The sequence below is a fragment of the Somniosus microcephalus genome, chromosome 30 (genome assembly GCF_052327205.1).
Source record: "Somniosus microcephalus isolate GS21.2 chromosome 30, FLI_Smic_1.0, whole genome shotgun sequence".
Lineage (NCBI taxonomy): Eukaryota > Metazoa > Chordata > Chondrichthyes > Squaliformes > Somniosidae > Somniosus > Somniosus microcephalus.
The window spans coordinates 42,493,378-42,515,576 of record NC_141016.1 but is presented as its reverse complement, the minus strand read 5'-3'; the positions used below and the strand labels follow the sequence as shown (position 1 = coordinate 42,515,576).

At 52.1% G+C, this 22,199-nt stretch overlaps 1 protein-coding gene across 2 annotated transcripts in view; it reads left to right on the top strand.

The window, feature by feature from the left end:
• Positions 1 to 19,715: 19,715 nt before the first annotated feature.
• ggcx (gamma-glutamyl carboxylase) overlaps positions 19,716 to 22,199 on the top strand; it is a 61,814-nt gene continuing 59,330 nt past the window's right edge. The window contains exons 1-2 of one of the 2 annotated variants that reach the window (XM_085971376.1): positions 19,716 to 19,916; positions 21,004 to 21,222. In XM_085971376.1, the coding sequence (XP_085827502.1) occupies positions 19,739 to 19,916; positions 21,004 to 21,222 (397 nt within the window). In that variant the 5' untranslated portion in view covers positions 19,716 to 19,738. The remainder of the gene's footprint in view (positions 19,917 to 21,003; positions 21,223 to 22,199) is intronic. The other variant, XM_085971375.1, reaches the window with a different exon arrangement.

The following is a 22,199-nucleotide window of genomic DNA, read 5'->3' as shown; positions in this document are numbered from 1 at the left end:
CCTCCTCGCTCTTCACCCCCTCCCCCTCCTCGCTCTTCACCCCCTCCCCCTCCTTGCTCTCTCTCTCTCCCTCCCTCCCCCTCTCCCTCTCCTCTCCTCTCCCTCCCTCCTTTCCAGTACCAGAACGGAGTCCGTCTGACATCGGGAGGCCGGGTGCCCATCGCTCCGAAGCGAGCCCGGGGTTGCTCATGGCGAACGCGGCGGGCCTTTGGAACCGGTTGGCTGGGCGGCAGACGAACGCCTTTCGCTGCGGTGGGGGGGGAGAGAGAGACGCCGCCGCTCACCTGCTCTCTTCCCCCAGACTTTCGGGCTGCGCGGGGAAGAGAGAGAGAGAGAGGCTGGGGGTGGGGGAGAGAGAGAGACGCCGAGGGCCTTCAGCAGGTTCGACAGGTTCCGGGAGAGAGAGAGACGCCGCCGCTCAGCTGCTCGCTTCCCTCTTCCCCCGGGCTTTCGGGCTGCGCGGGGAAGAGAGAGAGAGAGAGAGACTGGGGGGGGGGGAGAGTGAGACGCCGAGGGCCTTCAGCAGGCTCGACAGGTTCCGGGCGCGCTGGGAATCTGCTGAACTCGAGGCCCAGGCTTCCCGCGCTGCTAGGCCGCGGCTTCGCGCATCCACTACAATAAAGAGAGATCCCTAAATATCAAAGTTCAGGTTTTTAAGCACCCCATAGCTAAGAAGACAACTGCACAAAAGAACCTAACGGGGTACACACAGAAAGTGGGAAAAATAAACACACAGAAAGTGGGGAAAAAAATCATTAGGAATCAAGATGGCGGACACTCGCCTCAGTTGAGAATGATTAGGCCCGCCCACACACGCACCGATTGGTCAACCGTCAGGTCACTGAAGTGTAGGATTGGTCAATCGTCCTGTCACTCGATTGTAGGATGGCCCGCCCGCACACGCAATGAACCCGCCCCCGTGACGCAGTGATTGGTCAACCGTCGGGTCGCTCGACTGTACGATTGGTCAACCCTCACGTCACTCGATGCTAATGAGCAGATAATGAGCGGAATTTTGAACGTTTTTTGGATACCGTCGGAACAATTTTTGTCCGACCAAAAAGTAAATACACCTACAAGAGTCCCCTAATGATGAGCTTTCTTTTGATATAACATATGTGTAGGTACGCTCTATAACTTTTGATTCTATAGCCGGACAGAGAGACAGAAAGACAGACAGAGAGACATACCGTTTTATATATATAGATAGATACAGCACAGAAGGAAGCCATTCGGCCCATCATGCCTGTGCCAGCTCTTTGGAAGAGCTCTCCAAGTATCCCACTCCCCTGCTCGTTCCCATAATCTTGCAAATTTTTCAAGTATACAGGAATATTAGGAACAGGAGTAGGCCATTCAGCTCCTCGAGCCTGCTCCTCCATTGAACTAGATCATGGCTGATCTGCACCTCAACTTCATTTACACGCCTTTGCTACGCTTACCGAACAAAAATCTATCTGTCTCAGTCTGGAAAGCTCCAATTGTCCCAGAATCCACAGCCTTTGGGGCAGAGTGTTCCAGATTTCTACCAACCTTTGTCTAAAAAATGCAGAATTTAACAGCAGGTCCTCTTTTTAAAAATATAAAATCCATTTCTCGGCTGCAGCCAGCCAGATTGAGAGGCTGGCTGGCTGACGGGCTGGTAGGGCTGAGGCACCAGGCCACATCAGGGGGAGAGTTGGACATCAGCGGGGGGGAAGTTAGACATCACGGGGGGAGGGCTTGGACATCGTGGGGGTGGGGAGTCAGATATTGTGGGGGCGGGGGGAGTCAGATATCGTGGGGGTGGGGGGAGTCAGACATGGGGGAGTCGGACAGCGGGGTGAGTCAGAGAGCAGGGGTCGCACATCGGAGAGAGGTGAATCGGACATGGGGGGGGGGGTTCCAATCGTGGAAGAGGGTTCGATCGTGGGGATGGAATCAGGTAAGATTGGTGAGGCGGGGGGAATCACTCCTGCTCTTCCTGGCCACAAGCAGTGCTGATAAGGCACTTACCTGTTCCATCCGGCCATTCTCGCCTCCCTTCAGCTGCCGGGTTTCCTGAGGCCCGGGAAACCTGGCCGGTCAGTGTTAAATCTGAAACAGAGCTAAAAGGCTCAATTTTAACTCAGCCATCAGGCGGGCTTTGAGGCATGTGGGGGGTTAAAATCGCAAAGCCGGGGGGTTGGGACCGCCCCCCCCGCCCCGCCTGGTTCCTGACCCCGAGCCATTTTAACCCAGGCATGTCTGATGGTCGCGAATCAGTCCCGCCTCCAACAGGCGGGGACTGGTCTTTAGGGCCCTTAATCAGCACTAATTGGCCTTTATAATCCCATTTTAATAGGCCCTTGCCTGTTTAACCCTTTTCCCACATAAAACATGCCTGGTGGGGATCACGCCTGTGAAACCTGGCGGGAGCACTATTGGCTTGCTGATTATCAGCTGCAGGTCAACCATTAAAGAGGAGATTTGATCAGTCATCATTTGCAGGTGGCAGGACTTTGTTGTTTCAGGCCTGGGGCAACTTTTACCAGGCTTAACCACACCTGTGTAAGGTTGGAGCCTCACACACATCTCCAGTGTGAACTCCTGGGAAACCCCTCTCGCCAGCCTTACTCAGCGCTTCCTCAGCGGAGGCATATGCCAGAAGCATGGGAGCCATTTTTCTCCTTCCCTTCTTGGCATTAGAGGAGCTCGAGCACCAGGCGCGGCAGCAGCAGAACCAGGAACAACAGCAGCACCAGCAACAGCAGCAGGAGCAACAGACTGCTGCTCACCCACCTGAGACAGCACAGGCCAGAAGGGACCAGCGCATGAATGCCTGTCGGTGCAGGAGATACCCCCCAAACAGGGTCTACAGACACAGGGTCAGCTACCTCAACATGACTGAGCAGCAGTGCCAAAGGCGGCTCCGACTTTCGCGACAGGTAGTGACTGACATCTGCGCAATGATACAGCAAGACCTGCTGCCCAGAGGACCAGGTGGACACTCCTTACCAGTGGCCATCAAAGTCACCACCGCACTCCACTTTTTTGCCTCAGGCTCATTCCGGGGATCATCAGCAGACATCAGCGGCATCTCCCAGTTGGCCGCGCAGGTAACCTTTGCCCTCGCGCACAATCACATCCATTTCACCAGGGATCGCGCAAATGTGACGGCACGAGCGGTTGGATTAGCTCATCTGGCAGACTTTCCAAGGGTGCAGGGCATCATTGACTGCACACATGTGGCCTTTAGGGCACCCCATCGCAATCCAGGTATTTTTGTCAACCGCAAGGGCTTCCACTCCCTTAACGTTCAGCTGGTGTGTGACCACAAGAAGGAGATTTTGCATGTTTGTGCCAAGTACCCTGGCAGTTGCCATGACTCCTTCATACTGCACCAGTCTAGTGTGCCTCCGCCATTCAGGCCGCCAGACCAACTTCACGGATGGCTACTTGGAGACAAGGGCTATCCCCTGAGGACTTGGCTAATGACGCCGTTGAGGAGGCCAGCCAATGAAGCTGAGGAGCACTACAACTCCAGCCACATTTCCACCAGATCCATAATCGAGCAAACCATCGGCTTGCTGAAGATGCGCTTCAGATGCCTGGATAGATCAGGTGGAGCCCTACAGTACTCAGCAGCCAGGGTCTCCAGAATCGTCGTGGTTTGCTGTGCACTCCACAACATGGCACAGCGTCGTGGCTTGCAGATTCCTGAGGACCAAGTGGCTCCTCACATACCCTCCTCAGATGAGGAGGAGGAGGAGTGCGAAAATGAACATCCTGCAGAGGCCCATCAACCAGCGGCAGCATTACACGAGAACATTGCTGCCCGGAATGCAAGGAACGCACTCATCCTGGCCAGATTTGCTTAGCCTAGTAAATCAAACTCTTTTGCCTCGCAGCTTCTTACCTGAGCATCGACAATGGCCAAACCCTGCGGATTCCTAGCTATTTGACCAGCATCCTGACAACTGCAAGTAATCCTAAGCCCTCAATGTGAAAGCCCCATTCGCGAAATGACACATGCCAGAACTGCAACAGTTGCCATCAGAATTTTTATGCACAAGAACCAACTGATGGCATTTTTACAATATACACAACATTTCACCCAAGTGACTACCCTTGTGACTACTTGTGCTTTATTTTCCTCTTACACGTGCTCCTACATAGTGGTTCCCCTGTGGCTTCAGCAGATGTGGAGGCCCCTTGCTCACTTTCCTGCTGTTCCTGTCTCGACACCTTTGGCGGGCATCCTCTGGGGTGACGCGCCTGTGAGGGCTCGTCAGCAGTCTGCTGCTCCTGCGGCTGTGCAGGGGTTGACACGTCTATCTCACTTGGGTGTGTACTCCGGTGGGGCTCTGACCGAGGGCTCTGCAGTGGCATGGAATTGTGAGCGCTTGGAGAGGAACCCCCACTTCCTTGAGGCCTGCCACCAAATTCCCTCTCATGGGTCAGCTCCCCCTCCGTGCCTGCAAGTGGCTTGAGAGCACCTTGCTGCACATCAGGGGGGCCATGGGGACCCGTATCTGCAATGGCAGTCCTACTCAGAAGGACTTCCATGAAGGTCTGGTTTCTCTGTTCAATAGATGCCCATCGCTCCTCAAGAGATGTCATTCTATTCTGAACACTCACCATGTTTTCCATACCCTGGCGACTAACCTCCTCCATGGCCGTAGCCCTCCTCTTCTCTATGGTAGCCAGCCTTACCACGGAGGCAGCAATCATTTCCACGTAGGTAGCCATCCTTTCCGTGTTGATACGTTCATGCACCACTGACTCCACAAAGGCTCTGCTCATGTTCGCTATGGACTCCTCCATTCGCTCCACACTTGCAGCGACCCTGGAGACAAAACCTGCCAGAGACTCCTGCATCTGTGCATGGAGTTCCATCACCTCTGATCTTACGGATGGACCCAGAGGCAGAGGGTCGACATGCAGCTGAGCCGAGCTGGCAGAGTCCTGCGCCCTCCGACGAGGACTCTCCACTGCTGTCCCTGTCTCCACAATCTGCTGATGCTCACTTGTGAGCTGTGATACACCAGGTGACAACTCTACTCTATGTCCCAAAGGTCCCACCGAAGTGTGAGTGTCTGCGCTGGTGCTGGGTGCGCTTATTTCTGCTGACGCTGCGCCCTCAGAGGTTGCAGATTCCCCTGAGGAGTCTGGAATCTCAGGCTCTTCCGCCTTCACACTGGGGACGGGGGCTCTCGATGGTCCTGTGGGGGAGTCAAGGAAAAAGTTAGAGATGTGATGCCAAGGTTACATGCACATTGCATTTTGCAGATGATCATAAGTCCATATGATGTAGCTTCAGAATCATTATCAGCGACTCATGCAATGCCAATGAGAGAGATTGAAAACTATTCTGTCACCAGCTTGCGGGGATGCACCTGTCTGTCCTTCCCCAACTTCCGCATCTCTGCCAGCCCTGACAATCTCCAGGACGGCTTCCTCCCAGGGGGTGAGCTGGGCTAATGAGGGTGGCCCTCCTCCTGTCCTGGCTCGCTCTCTCCTGTTGTGAGCTCTCTATTCCTGCAATGAGGGAGACAAGTGGAGGTTGAGTGAGAATGAAGGAGTGAGTGCAGAGATTGCATAGCATAGATACTTAGAAGGAGACAAAGATGGAATGAGGTTGCAAGACCAAGGGCCCTCCCTGTGTGTTGTCAGTTGTGTTCAAAGCATCAGAGCGAGAGGGAGTGTGAGGGCTGCATGGTCGAATAGTTATGTGAATGCAAGCATAGAGAGAGAGGGAATGGGTAAGGGTGCATGGATGTGAGTGTCAAGTGGGATGTGGAGGAAGAGATTGCTAAAGCTGAGTGCTGATGAGGAAAGGCAATGGGGATCAGATTGAGGGTGATGGAAACTTCATACTTACTTTTCCAGTGTGATGAAGGTCATGGAATCTTTTCCTGCACTGCATCCAGGTGCGCCGTGTGAGCCCCAAGGAGTTGACTTCACCAGCCACCTGTAGCCACACAGCCTTGGTCTGACTGGGAGGCCTCTTCCTCCCTGAAGAAGGGAACAGGACCTCCCTGTGGGCCATAGCACCATCCAGCAATGCCTGCAGTGATGCCTCATCAAATTTGGGGGCCGCTCTTGCCCTCCCACTGGCCGTTGCTCCTGCAGGCTCCTGTGCCATCATAAGGGGAAAGCTTGGAAGCCTGCAGAAGAAGCAAGGCTTGCTGTGGATCTTAAATGCAGCAGCAATGATGACGTCATATTCTGCGACTTTCTGACTGGAAATACTCTATTGCCAAGGGTTCCCACACGTTGGAAATCAATTGGCCAATTGAATTAAAATTGCATCAATCTCACAGACCCATTTAGATTCGTGTGGGAAACACTAAATTCGGGGAACCCGACAATTCCCTGCACCTGAGTTAAAATTGACCCCAAAGTCTTAGGCACGCAGCCTCATTAAAATATTTTAATGACCAGCCTGCCTCCAGAGAGGAGGTTAGTCATCCGCCCCCCAACCCGCCTCCGTTAAAACTGGAAGTGGAGGCGGGTTGGGGTTGGGTTCCTTTTTTTTTAACTCGCCTCCCCTCGCATCCATTCTTGGGTGTTAAAATTCCCCCATGAGTCTCACTCTTCAGTTCTTGTTTAGTTCTAGTTCCTGTAGTAGTCTTTGTAGTAGAAGGTGTAGAAGTACTTTATCTAGTATATGTAGAAGGGAGTCTCTGTGTAAGTAATTTATATTAGACTAGCTGAAGTGCCCGGCGGTGCCGAGGCTTTTTCGAGGGCATGTTGTTGTTGGAAGAGAGAGAGAGAGCGACTGGGGGGAAGAGAGAGAGCGACTGGGGGGAAGAGAGAGAGCGACTGGGGGGAAGAGAGGGAGGGGAGGGGTGGGGGGAAGAGAGGGAGGGGAGGGGTGGGGGGAAGAGAGGGAGGGGAGGGGTGGGGGGAAGAGGGGGCGGGGAAGGCGGGGGGAGGGGAGGGGGAGGGGAGGGGAAGGGAGGGAGGGGGGGATGGAGGGCGGAGGGGAGGGAGGGCGGCGGGCGCCCCCCCCCGGAGGTGAAGACCGCCGATTGCGTGCGCAGCAGGAGCTGAGACACGGCGTCTCTCTCGGCCGGCGGGCCCGGTTGCCAGGGCAACCGTGACGCTGACCAAGCCAGAGAGAGAGACGCCGCGTCTCAGCTGCTCCTGCTGCGCGCGCCCCCCCCCCCGAGGGTCGTGGCCCCCGCCCCCCCCTTGAGGGTCGCGGCCGCCCCCCCCTCCCCCCGAGGTGAAGACCGCCGATTGCGCCCGTTGCCAGGGTAACGCTGGACGCTCAGCAAGCCCCGGCAGAGAGAGACGTCTCAGCTCCTGCTGCGTGCGCACCCTAGCGGCGCTGGGCTGAGGCTCGGCCCTCCAGCCTTCGAGTGGGGCCGGGAGGTGCCAAGCTCGGGCGTGGGTGCGGAGGAGACGCTGAGGCTTCTAGGCCTACCTGGAAAAACGGGGAAAGGTAGGAAAATTAATGAGATTATATAAGTTAATTACTTTCTAAATCATTTTTTTTAAAAACAATATGTGTTTTAAAAGCAACGTTTTTTTTTAAGACGCAGAAAGCGGGAAAAAGAAAGGAAAAGTTTGGAATCAAGATGGCAGCGACTCACCTCGGTTCAGAACGATAAAGCCCGGCCACACGCGCACCGATTGGCCCGGCGGCACACGCCAGCAACCCGGCGTACGATTGGTCGAGCTCGAGGTCACTCTGTCGCTAATGAGCGGATAATGAGATGCTAATGAGCGGAATGTTGAAGGTTTTTGGGATACCACGGGCGCAATTTTAGCCCGGCCGAAACGTAAATACGCTTAAAACCGTCTCGGAAGCGTAAGCTTTCTTTGGAGGTAACGCACGCATAGGTACGCCCTGTAACTTTCGAGTGCATACCCGCAACGCACACGTGATGACAGACAGATAGACAGATAGACAGATAGAAAGACAGAATGACAGAAGTACCGATTTATATATATAGATTCCGTCTTTGATACTCAGAGACTAGAGGGAGGCTTGCTCCAAAGTATATGGGCTGGATTTTATGAATGGAGATGTGTTGGAGGCGAGGCTGCTGCTTGCCCGGTTTCAGTCCCGCCTCCATCAGCTTCTGGCCAACCAGCGGGATTTTCCCCTGATTGACATTGTTAAGCCCTCCCAGCGGGCTCAGCAGACCAATTCGGGGGAAGTCAGTGACAGAGCACGTCAACGTCTGACGTGTCATCTATCAAGAATTTTTGAAAGAAGAAATGTCAACATTTGACAGCTCTGTGAAGCTGTCAAACACTGACATTCTGTGTAGTTTGATGAGTCCTTGTGTTCAGGACTCACCAAACCTTTCTACTTTGCAGAAATCAACTGGCTGTTGGATCGGAGGGTGCAACAGCCAGTCTGTGATCTCTACAATGGAGATGTCGGGGACTACGGCTCCACGGCGGCTGAAGGCTGTAGGGAGAAACAAAGGTAAGTTAACATTTTCTAACAGTTTACACTCACCTCACATACTTACCACTCCACACTTGCACCCATCATTCACCTCTACATCGCACTTTCAGACTCCTCCTACCCCCGCAGACCTCCTACTCACCTCCTACACCCCGGCGGGGTTCCCCCAGGTCGGGAAGCCCGCACTTCAGGACGAAAAATAGGGATAATCCTATTTTCTGCTTGTTAACTACCTGTTAACAGGCAGTTAATAGGCTTTAATCCCCTCCTGCCTCCAAGGAGACGGGACCCAGGGCAGGACGGCTTCCCGCCTCCTGGCAAGAGGGCACGGAGGTGGGTTGGGGGCGGGTTTGCAGATGGAATCCCCGCCGAGGCACTAAAGTATGGCAGAGAAGCACGACTGGCGCGAATTCATGAACTCATTTCTCTTATCTGGAAGGAGGAGAGCATGCCAGGGGATAGAAACATAGAAACATAGAAGATAGGAGCAGGAGTAGGCCATACGGCCCCTCGAGCCTGCTCCGCCATTCAATGCGATCATGGCTGATCATCCAAATTCAGTACCCGGTCCCTGCTTTCTCCCCATACCCCTTGATCCCTTTAGCCTTAAGAAATATATCCAACTCCTTCTTGAATATTATTTAATGTAATGTATTGGCCTCTACTGCCTTCTGTGGTAGAGAATTCCACAGGTTCACCACTCTCTGGGTGAAGAAATTCCTCCTCATTTCTGTCCTAAATGGCCTACCCCTTATCCTTCGACTGTGACCCCTGGTTCTGGACTCCCCGGCCATCGGGAACATCCTTCCTGCATCTAGTCTGTCCAGTCCTGTCAGAATTTTATAAGTTTCAATGCGATCCCCTCTCATTCTTCTAAACTCCAGCGAGTATAAGCCCAATTGACCCAATCTCTCCTCATACGTCATTCCTGCCATCCCAGGTATCAGCCTGGTGAATCTTCGCTGCACTCCCTCCATGGCAAGAACATCCTTCCTCAGATAAGGCGATCAAACCTGCACACAATACTCAAGGTGTGGTCTCACCAAGGCTATTTATTTCAAGCTATTTGGTGACAAGGAGTGTTGATTCAAGTCCAGAAGTCACTCATTATTTGTTAAAGGCTTCTGCTCACAACACTTCCTCACAGTCATGGGGGCTGCGGGATTGTGGGATTACATCAGGAGGATGAGAAGGATGAGGAGGAAGAGGTGAGGAGGAGGAGGAAGAGGACGAGGCAGTGGAGGAGGAACAGGAGGGAGGGCGGAGGCAGCGAGACAATCGGCCTTCCGGACGGGCTGTCCGTGACCGGCTCATCAGACTCCGATTCGCATGAATGAAACCCCAGATCCCTGTAGCTCACCACATCCCCATCATACAATCCCTGTCTCATGCCATATCACAGCGCCCTCCTGGGCACAAAGGTGAAATGAAAGAGACCACAAAATATTCCAAACACACTTAATAAATTTACCTATAAATATATCACACATATCACATGAATTCTAATAACTAATGACCCTTGTGCCTGCCATAATTGAATAGCTGTCATTGTGTGCAAGGTGTGAGATGTGGGTGTGAGTGTTGCTAGGTAGAGATTATTGGTGGGTGAGTGCTGGGGGTCTGGTAGATTGAGCAATGTGTGAAGCTTGTGGTGCAAATGGTGGTATGTAGCATTTATTGAAGCCTTCACTCACCCTGACCACCCGTGTGAGCTCATTAAACTTCCTCCTGCACTGTGTGTGGGTCCTGGGGACCACAGTGCTGCCCGTGATGTGGTGTCCCTCCACATAGTCTGGCAGACTTGTGGCGAGGGCCTCCTGCCAGTTGGGGGGTACAGCACTGCCCACCTTCTCTCCACCGCTAAAACCAATGCCTCCAAAGCTTCCTTAAAAAAAACCCAGGCTCCCTCCCTGGGGCGGAGATCTGCCATTAAGATTTGTAAATAAGTGCTCGTTCTCCTTGTCCTTCTTCTTATGGTTCTTGAGGCAGTTGCACACCCGACAATGTTGAGAATGAGGTGCTGCTGCATCAATGAACCTCCCCTTTAAGTAGTGAAAAAAGCCTGTGGCAATCATTACTTGTCTGTAGACCGCCCCCGATATTGGTCCATCTTTTCAGTGTAACGCCAATGAGCTTGAGCTTTAAGACGAGAATCATGATGACAATCACTTAATGAGGAGTGAGGACGAATTTTGCATGCAGTCTAGATGATTTTCAACTGGCGCTACTTAACCATTTTTAGTCTAAACACTGCCCATTTCTTGGCTATAATGAAGGTCTAGCCCTAATCTATTCATAGACTGATCATCTAATGCTGTTAACTTGCCAGCTATCTAAGGAATCTAATGCTAAATTAATCTTACCAATTTATATCAACCTCAGACACCTATCTCAACTGTAAATTGATAATCAGAAAACAGTTACAGCTGAATTACAGTCACATAACTGAACTGCCTTTGTAACCTATTATTTTTCCCGTCAATTAACCCTATTGTTGAGGCTGCCGCGGAACACGAATGGAGGCTGAACCGATCTGAGGAACACATGGCTTTTTATTACATTCTCTTGAGAGATGGCTGCCCCAGCTCTTCTCTCTGCTAAACCCGAAACCAGAATGAGGGCGACGCCCGCGCTTTTGTGTACACACTGAGGGCGACGCCAGCTCCTTTGTCATGCCTTAAAGGCAGCAAGCTTCTTAAAGGCAAGGTGCCCGATTTATTGTCCACGGACGGAAAAGTGGATTGCGCCCGTTTAGGTGGCGATCCGCCACACAGCTCCCCCCAGAATCCACTTAGCAGGTGTGGACGAGACGGTGCGGCGGTCTGAAGGGCCGGCCGGAGCGGCTCTTGTAGGATGCCGGTGGACGTGGAATGGCCGGGCGTGGAGCAGCCGGGTGTACTGGCTTGAGGGCAGGTCGGCCGCGTGGCGGTGGACGAGCTACTGGGACCTGCTCACCGGGCTCCGAGTGTGCTGGCTTGAGTCGGTCAACCGACACTTTCTCAGTCCTGTCACCCACTTGTAGGGCGAAAAATTTGTCCCCAGCCTGTAGCACTTTGTAGGGCCCGTTGTACGGGGGTTGAAGGGGTCCGCGGTGGGCGTCGTGCCGGACGAAAACGAACCGTGCCTGGTGCAGGCTTAGCGGGACGTGTGAGGTGGATTCGCCGTGCCGGGCAATGGGCACCGGGGCGAACTGTAGTGCCGGTGAGGTGAAGTCGTGGCGTTGCTGGTCGGCTGACCAGGGTGTCGTGGCGGTGGGCAGGAACTCTTCGGGTACGCACAGTGGCTGGCCGTACACGAGCTCTGCTGCTGATGCGTGGAGGTCTTCTTTAACCGCGGAGCGCAGGCTGTGGAGGACCCATGGGAGTCGGTCGGTCCAGGAGCCGTCCTGGAGGCTGGCTCGAAGAGATGCCTTCAAGGATCTGTGGAACCGCTCACACAGTCCGTTGGCTTGGGGGTGGTACGCTGTGGTGCGGTGAATGGTCACCCTGAGATTGCGTGCAATGGCGGTCCAGAGATCAGAGGTAAATTGCGGACCTCTGTCCGACGTCATGTCGGAGGGGACGCCGAACCGTGCGACCCAGGTGCTGACGAAGGCTCTGGCGATGTCGGCGGTGGTGGTAGAGGTCAGTGGAATTGCCTCGGGCCAGCGCGTGGTGCGGTCGACGATCGTCAGCAAGTGCGTGTGGCCTTGCGACGGCGGCAGGGGCCCGACGATGTTCACGTGGATGTGGTCGAATCTACGTGAAGGGACGGTGAACTCCTCGAGGGGTGCTTTCGTGTGTTGCTGCACCTTGGCCCGTTGGCAGGCTAGGCAGGAGTTGGCCCAAGTAAGCACATCCTTGCGAAGGCCGCGCCAGACAAAGCGGTTGGCTACCAATTTGATGGATACGCGGGCGCCGGGGTGGGAGAGGTTGTGGAGAATCTCGAATACCCGGCGGCGCCAGGACGCTGGGACGACGGGCCGAGGTTGAGATAGGGATATGTCGCACTTGACCGTGACTGCGGTCGGGCCGCAGGCGACGTCGGCCAGGCGTAGCCTTGGTAGGTTGGTAGGTGCGGAGAGCAGATCAGGGTCCGTGAGCTGGTCTGCTGCGAGTTGAGCGTAGTCGACTGCCAGGTGTGCGGCGTGGATGGCGGGGCGGGAGAGGCAGTCGGCTACCGCGTTGTCTCGGCCAGAGACGTGTTGGATGTCTGTGGTGAACTCGGACACTGCCGTGAGCTGGCGCTGCTGCCTGGCGGACCAGGGGTCGGTTGTCTTTGCCATTGCGAATGTCAGCGGTTTGTGGTCGACAAACGCAGTGAAGGGGTGGCCCTCCAGCAAAAACCAAAAATGGCGGACCGCCAGGTACAGCGCGAGGAGCTCGCGGTTGAAGGTGCTGTACTTGACCTCCGGGGGGCGTAGTTGGCGGCTGAAGAAGGCAAGTGGTTGCCAGGCGCCGTTGACCCACTGCTCGTACACGGCGCACCAGGTCGACTTTGGAAAAGACTGAGCGGCCGGCCAGTCTAGCCGAGAAGTCCTGAATGTGCGGCACGGGGTACCGATCAGGGGTGGTGGCGTTGTTGAGGCGGCGGTAATCCCCGCAGGGGCGCCAACCCCCGCCTGGTTTGGGGGCGATGTGGAGTGGGGAGGCCCAGGGACTGTTGGAGTGGTGGATGACGCCGAGCTGTTCCATAGTGGCAAACTCGGTCCGCGCGATCTCCAGTTTGGCCGGGTCCAGCCTGCAGGCGTGGGCGTACACTGGGGGGCCTGTGGTGGGGATGAAGTGTTCCACCCCGTTTTTGGCGACCTCCGCGGAGAAGGTCGGGTTGGTGAGGGCCGGGAATTCGGCCAGGAGTGCCGAGTAGTCATCCGTGGCCCGGGCGTGGCACTGTGACGCCATGTTGGCGGGTTGACGGGGGGCCATGGTGCCCAGGATGGGGGACATGGTGTTCATGTCCACGAGGCGGTGTCGAGGGATGTCTACCAGTAGGCCGTGGGCGCACAGGAAATCTGCGCCGATGAGAGGGGAGAGTACCTTGGCAGTGATGAACTCCCCTTGGTAGCGGCGACCAGCGAGGTCGAGGGTGACTGTGCGGGTGCCGTACGTCCGGATGTCCGAGCCGTTAGCGGCAGCCAGCGCCTGTTCTCGTTCGCCCTTTTGGATGTCGAGGGCGGAGGCCGGGATGATGCTGTGCTGAGCTCCAGTGTCGCACAGGAACCGGCAGCCGGTTTTGTCATCCGTGACGTACAGCAGGAAGCCCGCGTGGCCCACGGCCATCGCGGGGGCTGGTACAGGGGCAGACTTGAAGGAGCAGGGAGGTGTGCACCGTTGTGCCCTGGCGCCGAACCGTGCATGGTAGTAACAGTAGCCCGGCGTGAAGGCCCCGTGGGCCCCGTGGCTGGGCCTTGTGGCCGCGTGGTGGCTGGTGAGGGGCGCGCCCAGGCTGTGGCTGCCAGGTCCGGAGCGACGTCGCGGCTGGAGTGAGCGGACAGCAGCTTGTCGGCCTCGTCGGCCAGGGCTTCTAGGTCCGTGAGGCCGGATGCCACGATCGCTGGGCAGATGCTGGGAGGTAGCTGGCGGATGAACAGCGTGCGGAAGAGGGACCCGGGTGGGCTCTCGTCGGTGAGTGAGAGCATGTGGGAGAGGAGGTCTGACGGTGAGGCATCACCGAGGCCTGGAAGGTCAAGGAGGCGGCAGTTTCGCTGGTATGTCGAGGTCGTAAATTTTTTAAGGAGCGCGGCCTTAAGATGTGCATACTTGCCCTCCTCTGGTGAGTTCTGCAGCGCTATCCAGACCTTCGTGACTGTGGAGCTACCAAGTGATGCGACGAGGTAGTCATACTTCGTCCCATCTGTGGTGATGTGTCGCAGCCGGAATTGGGACTCAGCTTGGAGGAACCAGGCTTCGGGCTGGTTTTCCCAAAACTCCGGCAGTTTCACGGAAACTGCGTTCATGTCCGCCATTGCAGTGCTCGGAATACGTTCTGAGCATCGGGGTCACCAATGTTGAGGCTGCCGCGGAACACGAATGGAGGCCGAACCGATCTGAGGAACACATGGCTTTTTATTACATTCTCTTGAGAGATGGCTGCCCCAGCTCTTCTCTCTGCTAAACCCGAAACCAGAATGAGGGCGACGCCCGCGCTTTTGTGTACACACTGAGGGCGACGCCCGCTCCTTTGTCATGCCTTAAAGGCAGCAAGCTTCTTAAAGGCAAGGTGCACGATTTATTGTCCACGGACGGAAAAGTGGATTGTGCCCGTTTAGGTGGCGATCCGCCACACTATCAACTAATTATTTGTATACTCAAGGTGTAAGTGCTAAGATTACATCTTATAGTTGCCTGAATCTTGCCCACACAATCTTAACTTCTGTAAGCTCTCTCTCTGTTGGAGTTGTACTTTCCACTTTTACAGAGTGTAAGCAAACTACTTTTGCAGGCTTCCATTTTAGAATAAACTATCTTTAGTTTATGACTTTGTTGTCTGACTTCTTTGAAAATTGGCATGGGTTCGTGAATTCACTAAATAGCTTGTGCAGATCCTGACCAGAGGTTGGTAGTGTAAATGCTAATATAATCCAAACAGACAGATCGGGGATCCAGGTTTAGGCATCGTTAACTGCTAGGCATAAACTGGGTGGTAAACCCGAGACATACAATGAGTTAAGGTGAAGATTGAAAGATTTGTCTGGTGCCCTTGATAAATGTTCCTGTCAGGGTATTAATCCCAGTGTTCGTAAAACACCAAGATCCCATAAACAGCAATAGCAATGAGATGAATCTAAATTTTGGTGATGTTGGCTGAGGGAGGAATGTTGGCCAGGAATTTGGGACAACTCCCTTTTAACGACAACAACTTGCATTTATATAGAGCCTTTAACGTAGTAAAATGTCCCAAGGTGCTTCAGAGGAGCAACATTTGACACCAAGCCACGTAAGGAGATATTAGGGTACATGTTTAAAAAGATAGGTTTTAAGGAGCATCTTAAAGGAGGAAAGAGAGGTAGAGAGGTTTAGGGAAGGAATTCCAAAGCTTTGGGCCTTGGCAGCTGAAGGTTAAATCTTTAACATCCACCTGATGAAACAAAAAAAGAGGGTGTATGATGCATGTCAGGTGAATTCTTCAAGGGAGAACCAGACCAAATACAATAAGTTGCGAGGGGAAGTGAAGATGAAAATAAGATTGGCAAAGAGAGAATATCAGAGTAGAATGGTGGTTAACATAAAAGGGAACCCAAAAATCTTCTACCGGCATGTAAACAGTAAGCGGGTACGGTTGGACCCCGGTAATCCGGCACCCTCGGGACCAGGCCGGTGCCGGACCAGTGAAAATTCCGAACCACTGAAGGTTAGGTAAATAACACCTAAAATAACAATACTGGATACAACCCAAACGCCCGACTCCTTCGGCGCTCGCCCACCCTTCACTGAAACTGCGTCACAGTTTACTGTACTAGAAATAACTGGAAAACTGGACAGAAGTAGATAAAGCATACAGTATAAACACAATACAGGTAAGGATTAAATAAAAAACAATAATTTAATTACCGTGAATACAGCTTTATTTCCACTTACAAAAAATGGTCAGATGCTAAGTTCAAGTCAACTTATATCTGAGTTACATCAGGGATTTCTTCAGTCTGTAGTTTCTCCTGGGGTTTCTTCTGGGCTATCAGCTGATGGGTCATCTGGGTCAGACGAGGTAGAGGCGACAGGATTATTGATGCTCCCTATAGGGCGTTGACTCTTGGTGACTTCCTTCGTAGTGGTAAACCAGTCTTGAAGGCTTGTCTGTCGCATGTGTTTTGGTTTTTCCTTTATAAGCGCAGTAACACTCTCCTTCGAATCCTTCAAACCGGATGGTGCCTCCTCAGTGTCCGTAGCCAACGTTTTCCTCGGCATGCACTTCCAATACAGAGCTGTTTCGTCCGCATTATACACTTGTTCAGGTGATCATTTCTCAGCTGCAACATACCTGGCGAATCCGTCCACATATGCCGTTGGTGCTTGTGTCTGCACTTGTTTTCTCACCACACACACGATAAAGACTAACGCCGTGCCTGTTTTTAAACCCATGCAGCCAGCCCTGTGAATACTCACATTCATCCTGAATGTTCAATTCTCTGTGGAACATTTTAGCCTGTGCTATAATCATTTCTCCAGAAATACTGCCTGACTCCACACTGCGAAACTGCCGAAACCACTGCATGAGAGCACTCTCCACGTCAGTTTGCTTACCTTCCTTTAATGTCTTATGTGATTTGATTAACTTTTTACTTTCTGTGTCAGCAAAGAACTTTCTAATTTTATCTTTCTGTTTTTTAATATCGTATACAGTAGATGAGCCGACACTGTACTGATCGCACAAGGCTCTTACTGATGTTCCGCTCTCCAGTTTTTTCAATACATCAACCTTTTCCAATAGAGTTAATGACACATGCTTATGCTTCACACGATTACCACCACTATCACCACCTCTTGACCTCTTAGGTGCCATATTGAAGGGTAAATAATAGCCAGAAATAGGCACAGACCACTGGGGGTGACGATCGCACATGTAAACAATGTTTGTTTCTATCGCGGGAAATGGTGGCGCCGCCGAGCGGCTGCTCCGCAAACTAAAGACCGCCGGTTTCAATTCGTTCCGGACCACTGAAGGTGCCGGACCGTCGGGTGCCGGATTACCGGGGTTCAACCTGTAGTAAGAGGCGGGTTGGAGACTGTTAGGGACAAAGAAGGTGATTTATGCTTAGAGGCACAGGGCAAGGCTAGAATACTCAATGAGTACTTTGTATCGGTGTTTACTAAGGAGGTGGATGCTGACAAAATATCGGTAGATGTGGAAAAGATAGAAGCGATGGAAGGATTAAAATTGATAGACAGGATGTACTAGAAAGGCTGGGTATGCTTAGAGTGGATAAGTCGCCTGGTCCAGATGGCTTGCATCCTAGGTCACTAAGGGAATTGTGGGAGGAGATAGCGGAAGGGCTTGCCATAATTTTCCAATCTTCCCTAGATGCGGGGGAGGTGCCTGAGGATTGGAAAGTGGCGAATGTGACACCATTGTTCAAGAAAGGGTGTAAGGACAATCTTAGTAACTACAGGCCGGTCAGTTTAACACCAGTGGTGGGTAAAGTTTTAGAAACAATAATCAAGGAAAAATTAACGGGCACCAGTCGCTGAAGGTAAGCATGCAGGTGCAGCAGGCGGTTAAGAAGGCAAATGGTATGTTGGCCTTCGTAGCAAGAGGGTTCGAGTACAAGAACAAGGATGTCTTGCTGCAGTTGTACAGGGCCTTGGTGAGACCACACCTTGAGTATTGTGTGCAGTTTTGGTCACCTTACCTGAGGGAGGACGTTCTTGCCATGGAGGGAGTGCAGCGAAGATTCACCAGGCTGATACCTGGGATGGCAGGAATGACGTACGAGGAGAGATTGTGTCGATTGGGCTTATACTCACTGGAGTTTAGTCAAAACCTATAAAATTCTGTCAGGTCTGGACAGACTAGATGCAGAAAGGATGTTTCTGATGGCCGGGGAGTCCAGAACCAGGGGTCATAGTCTAAGGATAAGGGGTAAGCCATTTAGGACTGAAATGAGGAGGAATTTCTTCACCCAGAGAGTGGTGAACCTGTGGAATTCTCTGCCACAGAGGGCGGTGGAGGCCAGTTCATTAAATATATTCAAGAAAGAGTTGGATATATTTCTTGAGGCTAAAGGGATCAAGGGATATGGGGAGAAGGCAGGGACAGGGTACTGAATTTGGATGATCAGCCATGATCTCATTGAATGGCGGAGCAGGCTCGAGGGGCCGAATGGCCTCCTCCTGCTCCTATCTTCTATGTTTCTATGGAGAGACTTAGGCTAATTAAGGAGAGCCAACACGGATTTGTAAAAGGCAGATCATGTTTGACTAATCTAATTGAATTTTTTGATGAAGTAACAGGGAGGATTGATGAAGGGAATGCAATGGATGTTGTCTACATGGATTTTCGGAAGGTGTTTGACAAAGTACCACATAGAAGGCTGGATAATAAAATTGAGGCTGGGTCAGTGACAGCTTGATAAGTAATTTGGCTTAAGGACAGAAAACAGCGAGTTGTGGTAAATGGCTGTTTTTCAGACTGGAGGATGGTAGACAATGGTGTTCCCCAAGGGTCTGTGCTGGGGCCACTGCTTTTTTTGATATATATAAGTAACCTGGACATTGGAATACAGAGTAGAATTTCTAAATGTGCCGATGACACCAAACTTGGGGGTGTGGCAAACAGTGAGGATGATACCAATCGACTGCAACAGGACATAGAAAGGCTAGCAGAATGGGCAGACAAGTGGCAGATGGAATTTAATACAGAGAAGTGTGCATTTTGGCAGAAGGAACAGGGAGAGGCAATATACACTTAATGGCACAGTTTTAAAGAGTGTGCAGGGACAGAGGGACCTGGGAGTTAATGTGCATAGGTCCCTGAAGGTGGCAGGACATATTGAGAGAGTGGTTAACAAAGCATATGGGATCCTGGGCTTCATCTATAGAGGTATTGAGTACAAAAGTAGAGAAGTTATGCTGAACCTTTATAAGTCGCTGGTTAGGCCACAACTGGAGTATTGCATCCAGTTCTGGTCACCACACTTTAGGAAGGATGTGAAGACCCGTGAGAGGGTGCAGAGGAGATTTACCAGAATGGTTCCGGGGATGAGGGATCTTAGCTACAAGGACAGGTTGGAGAAGCTGGATTTGTTTTCATTAGAGCAAAGGAGGTTGAGGGGTGATTTGATCGAGGTGTACAAGATTATGATGGGTTTGGATAGGCTAGATGGGGAAAGGCTGTTCCCACTAGTTGATGGTACAAGGACTAGGGGACACAGATTTAAGGTTTTGGACAAGAGATGCAGGAGGGACGTGAGGGAAAACTTTTATGCAGCGAGTGGTGAGGACCCGGAACTCGCTGCCGACGGAAGTGGTGGAAGTGGAGACACTCAATGTTTTCAAGGGGAGACTGGATAGGCACTTGAGGGAACTTGCAGGGCTACGGGGATAGAGCGGGGGAATGGGACTGACTGGATTGCTCTAGAGAGCCGGCATGGACTCGATGGGCCGAATGGCCTCCTTCTGTGCCGTTATGGCTCTATGACCTGAGCAGACCAGGTAAGTGGGACCTCAGCTTAATGTCTCATGGGACGGACAGCAGTGGATTCTCATCTCTGCTACTTCAGTGTTAAACATAAATACAACTGTGGCCAGCGCTGGGAGTTAAAGCAGTTGAATGGCTGCCAGCTGGACCTTGTCTGTTTTGCAGGACTCCTCGCCACTCCATTCAATCAATTCCAACTTTACGTGGGAGGAGCTTTGCACATTTAACGACAGCCGGATGGTTTGCGGCAGTGTGTCTGCAGCCTTTGCAGTATGTGAATGTGTGTGCTGCTTTCTGGCAGTGTGGCAGGGTGTGAGGACGTGGTGGACGAAGAGAGATCGGCAGTGCAGCAGCAGCAGCAGCCGAGCCGAGCGGAAGATGCAGCGGGCAGGCGGGGACAACCTGAAGCGGACAGGTGAGGGCAGGCAGCGCAGGGACTGAGCGCAGCACAGGGAGCGGAGCGGAGAGTGCTTTAACACTGCAGTCCTGACACCTCAGAACTGGCCAGCAGTGTCCACGTAGACAAACACTCCTGAATTTAGCCAAACTCTACAAAATAAATAATAATGATTCAGAACGTGACACCGCACATCAAGAGTTACATTGGACTGAGATCGCCCATTGGAATCGGAACAGCAGAAGCTTTCTGTTTACATTCCTCTCCCCGAAGTTTGATTGCCCTGAGCTTGGATCAAAGAAAGCTCCCCTGTCTCCAGCTGATTGTGCAACAGTGAATGGTTGGTGTGTGCCCATTGCACCATTAGCCTTGACAGGATTCCATAGGATATATAGCACAGAAACAGGCCATTCGACCCAACCAGTCCATGCCGGCGTTTATGCTCCACTCGAGCCTCCCCCCGTCTTTCCTCATCTAACTCTATCAGCAGAACCCTCTATTCCCTTCTCCCTCGTGTGCTTGTCCAGCCTCCCCTTAAATGCATCTATACTGTTCGCTTCAACCACTCCCTGTGGTAGCGAATTCCACATTCTCCCCACTCTCTGGGTAAAGAAGTTTCTCCTGAATTCCCTATTGGATTCCTTGGTGACTATCTTATATTGATGGCCTCTAGTTATGCTCTTTCCCAGAAGTGGAAACATTCTCTCTGTATCCACTCCATCAAAACCTTTCATAATTTTAAAGACCTCTATTAGGTCACCCCTCAGCCTTTTTTCAAAGAGAAAAGAGACCCAGCCTGTTCATCCTTTCTTGATATGTTTTCCCTCGCATTTCTGGTATCATCCTTATAAATCTCTGCACCCTCTCCAGTGTCTCTATATCCTTTTTTTATAATATGGTGACCAGAACTGTACACAGTACTCCCAAGTGTGATCTAACCAAGGTTCCATACAGGTTTAGCACAACTTCCCTACTTTTCAATTCTATCCCTCTAGAAATAAGACCTTGCCCGAAAATTCTGGCATATTTTCTTTGGGGGCAGGGGGGAGATAGAATTAAAAATAATACATCCGCTTCAAACCCCATTGTTCTGTTCTCGGGGCAGGTGCTGGTTTTGATTCCACCGCTGCGGATGTGTCTCCGAGTGTTAGGAGGAGAGCACCGAGGGAGACAGTGATGGAGACAGTGATGGAGGAGGAAAGCAGCAGAATGAAGAGAATCTTTGGCTTCCAGCTGTCAGATTTCAGAAGTTGGCATCGATTTGTCTGTCTGTTGAATCGACCCACTGACCCTGCGTCCCTGGGGGTCTTCAGGCTTCTCTTTGGTGAGTATAGATTTCTTTTCTACCTGATGAAGGGATTTTTGCTGAAGTGTTGTTTAAAGTGTCAGCTGCAGCTCATTGGTAGTGAGTCAGAAGGTTGTGGGTTCAAGTCCCCGCCAGAGTCTTGAGCACAAAATCTAGGCTGGCATTTCAGTTCAGTACTGAGGGATTTACTCTACCAACATCACTGTTTAGAATAAATCAGATTATCTGGTCATGTATCTCATTGCTGTTTGTGGGATCTTGCTGTACAAATTGGCTGCCACTTTCCCAACATTACAGCAGTGGCTACAAAAGTACCTCATTGGCTTAAAGCTCTTTGGGACATCCTGCGGTTATGAAAGGCGTTATAGAAATGCACATCTCTTTTTCTTTTTGTTAAACATTTGAAGTGTCTGCTACAGTGCCCACACTGCACACACATTCATTGTCCAGCCACTCCCTTAATGATGACTCAATTGGTAAAGTGTGTAACTGATCCCATCCAGACCAGAGGGTCCCAGGCCAACCCCTGGTCTCAACTGGGGCGCTATAGCCGGCCGCAGTGCCCTGGGATGAGGAGAACTTTGGGCCAGTGTTTCCGATTATACCCAGTGACCCCTGCTAGAAAATGTGTGTGGACGGAGATTACTGGGTCCTGGCTAGATAGATATGAATAGCTTGCTGACATTCCCAGTATAAATAACAGTCAGGATTCCTCCCCCCTCGATTCACCTCTTCCAGTAACCACACACCAAGAGGGGTCACACCTGACATAGCAGCACTGCGCAGTTGAACCACACTCAGCTGGTTTGTGATATGCAAATATCTCACATGAGCCAGAATCACTGGTTCCACCTCATGTCAGTGTAATCTAATTGGACAGCCTGGCTTTAACCTCTGATTGGTGAGAACCAACATCGAACTCTGCAACAGGATGTTTAGAAACTGACCGGGAGGTTGCTGACTGCAGGGTGAAGGTGCGACGAGGCCATCGCACT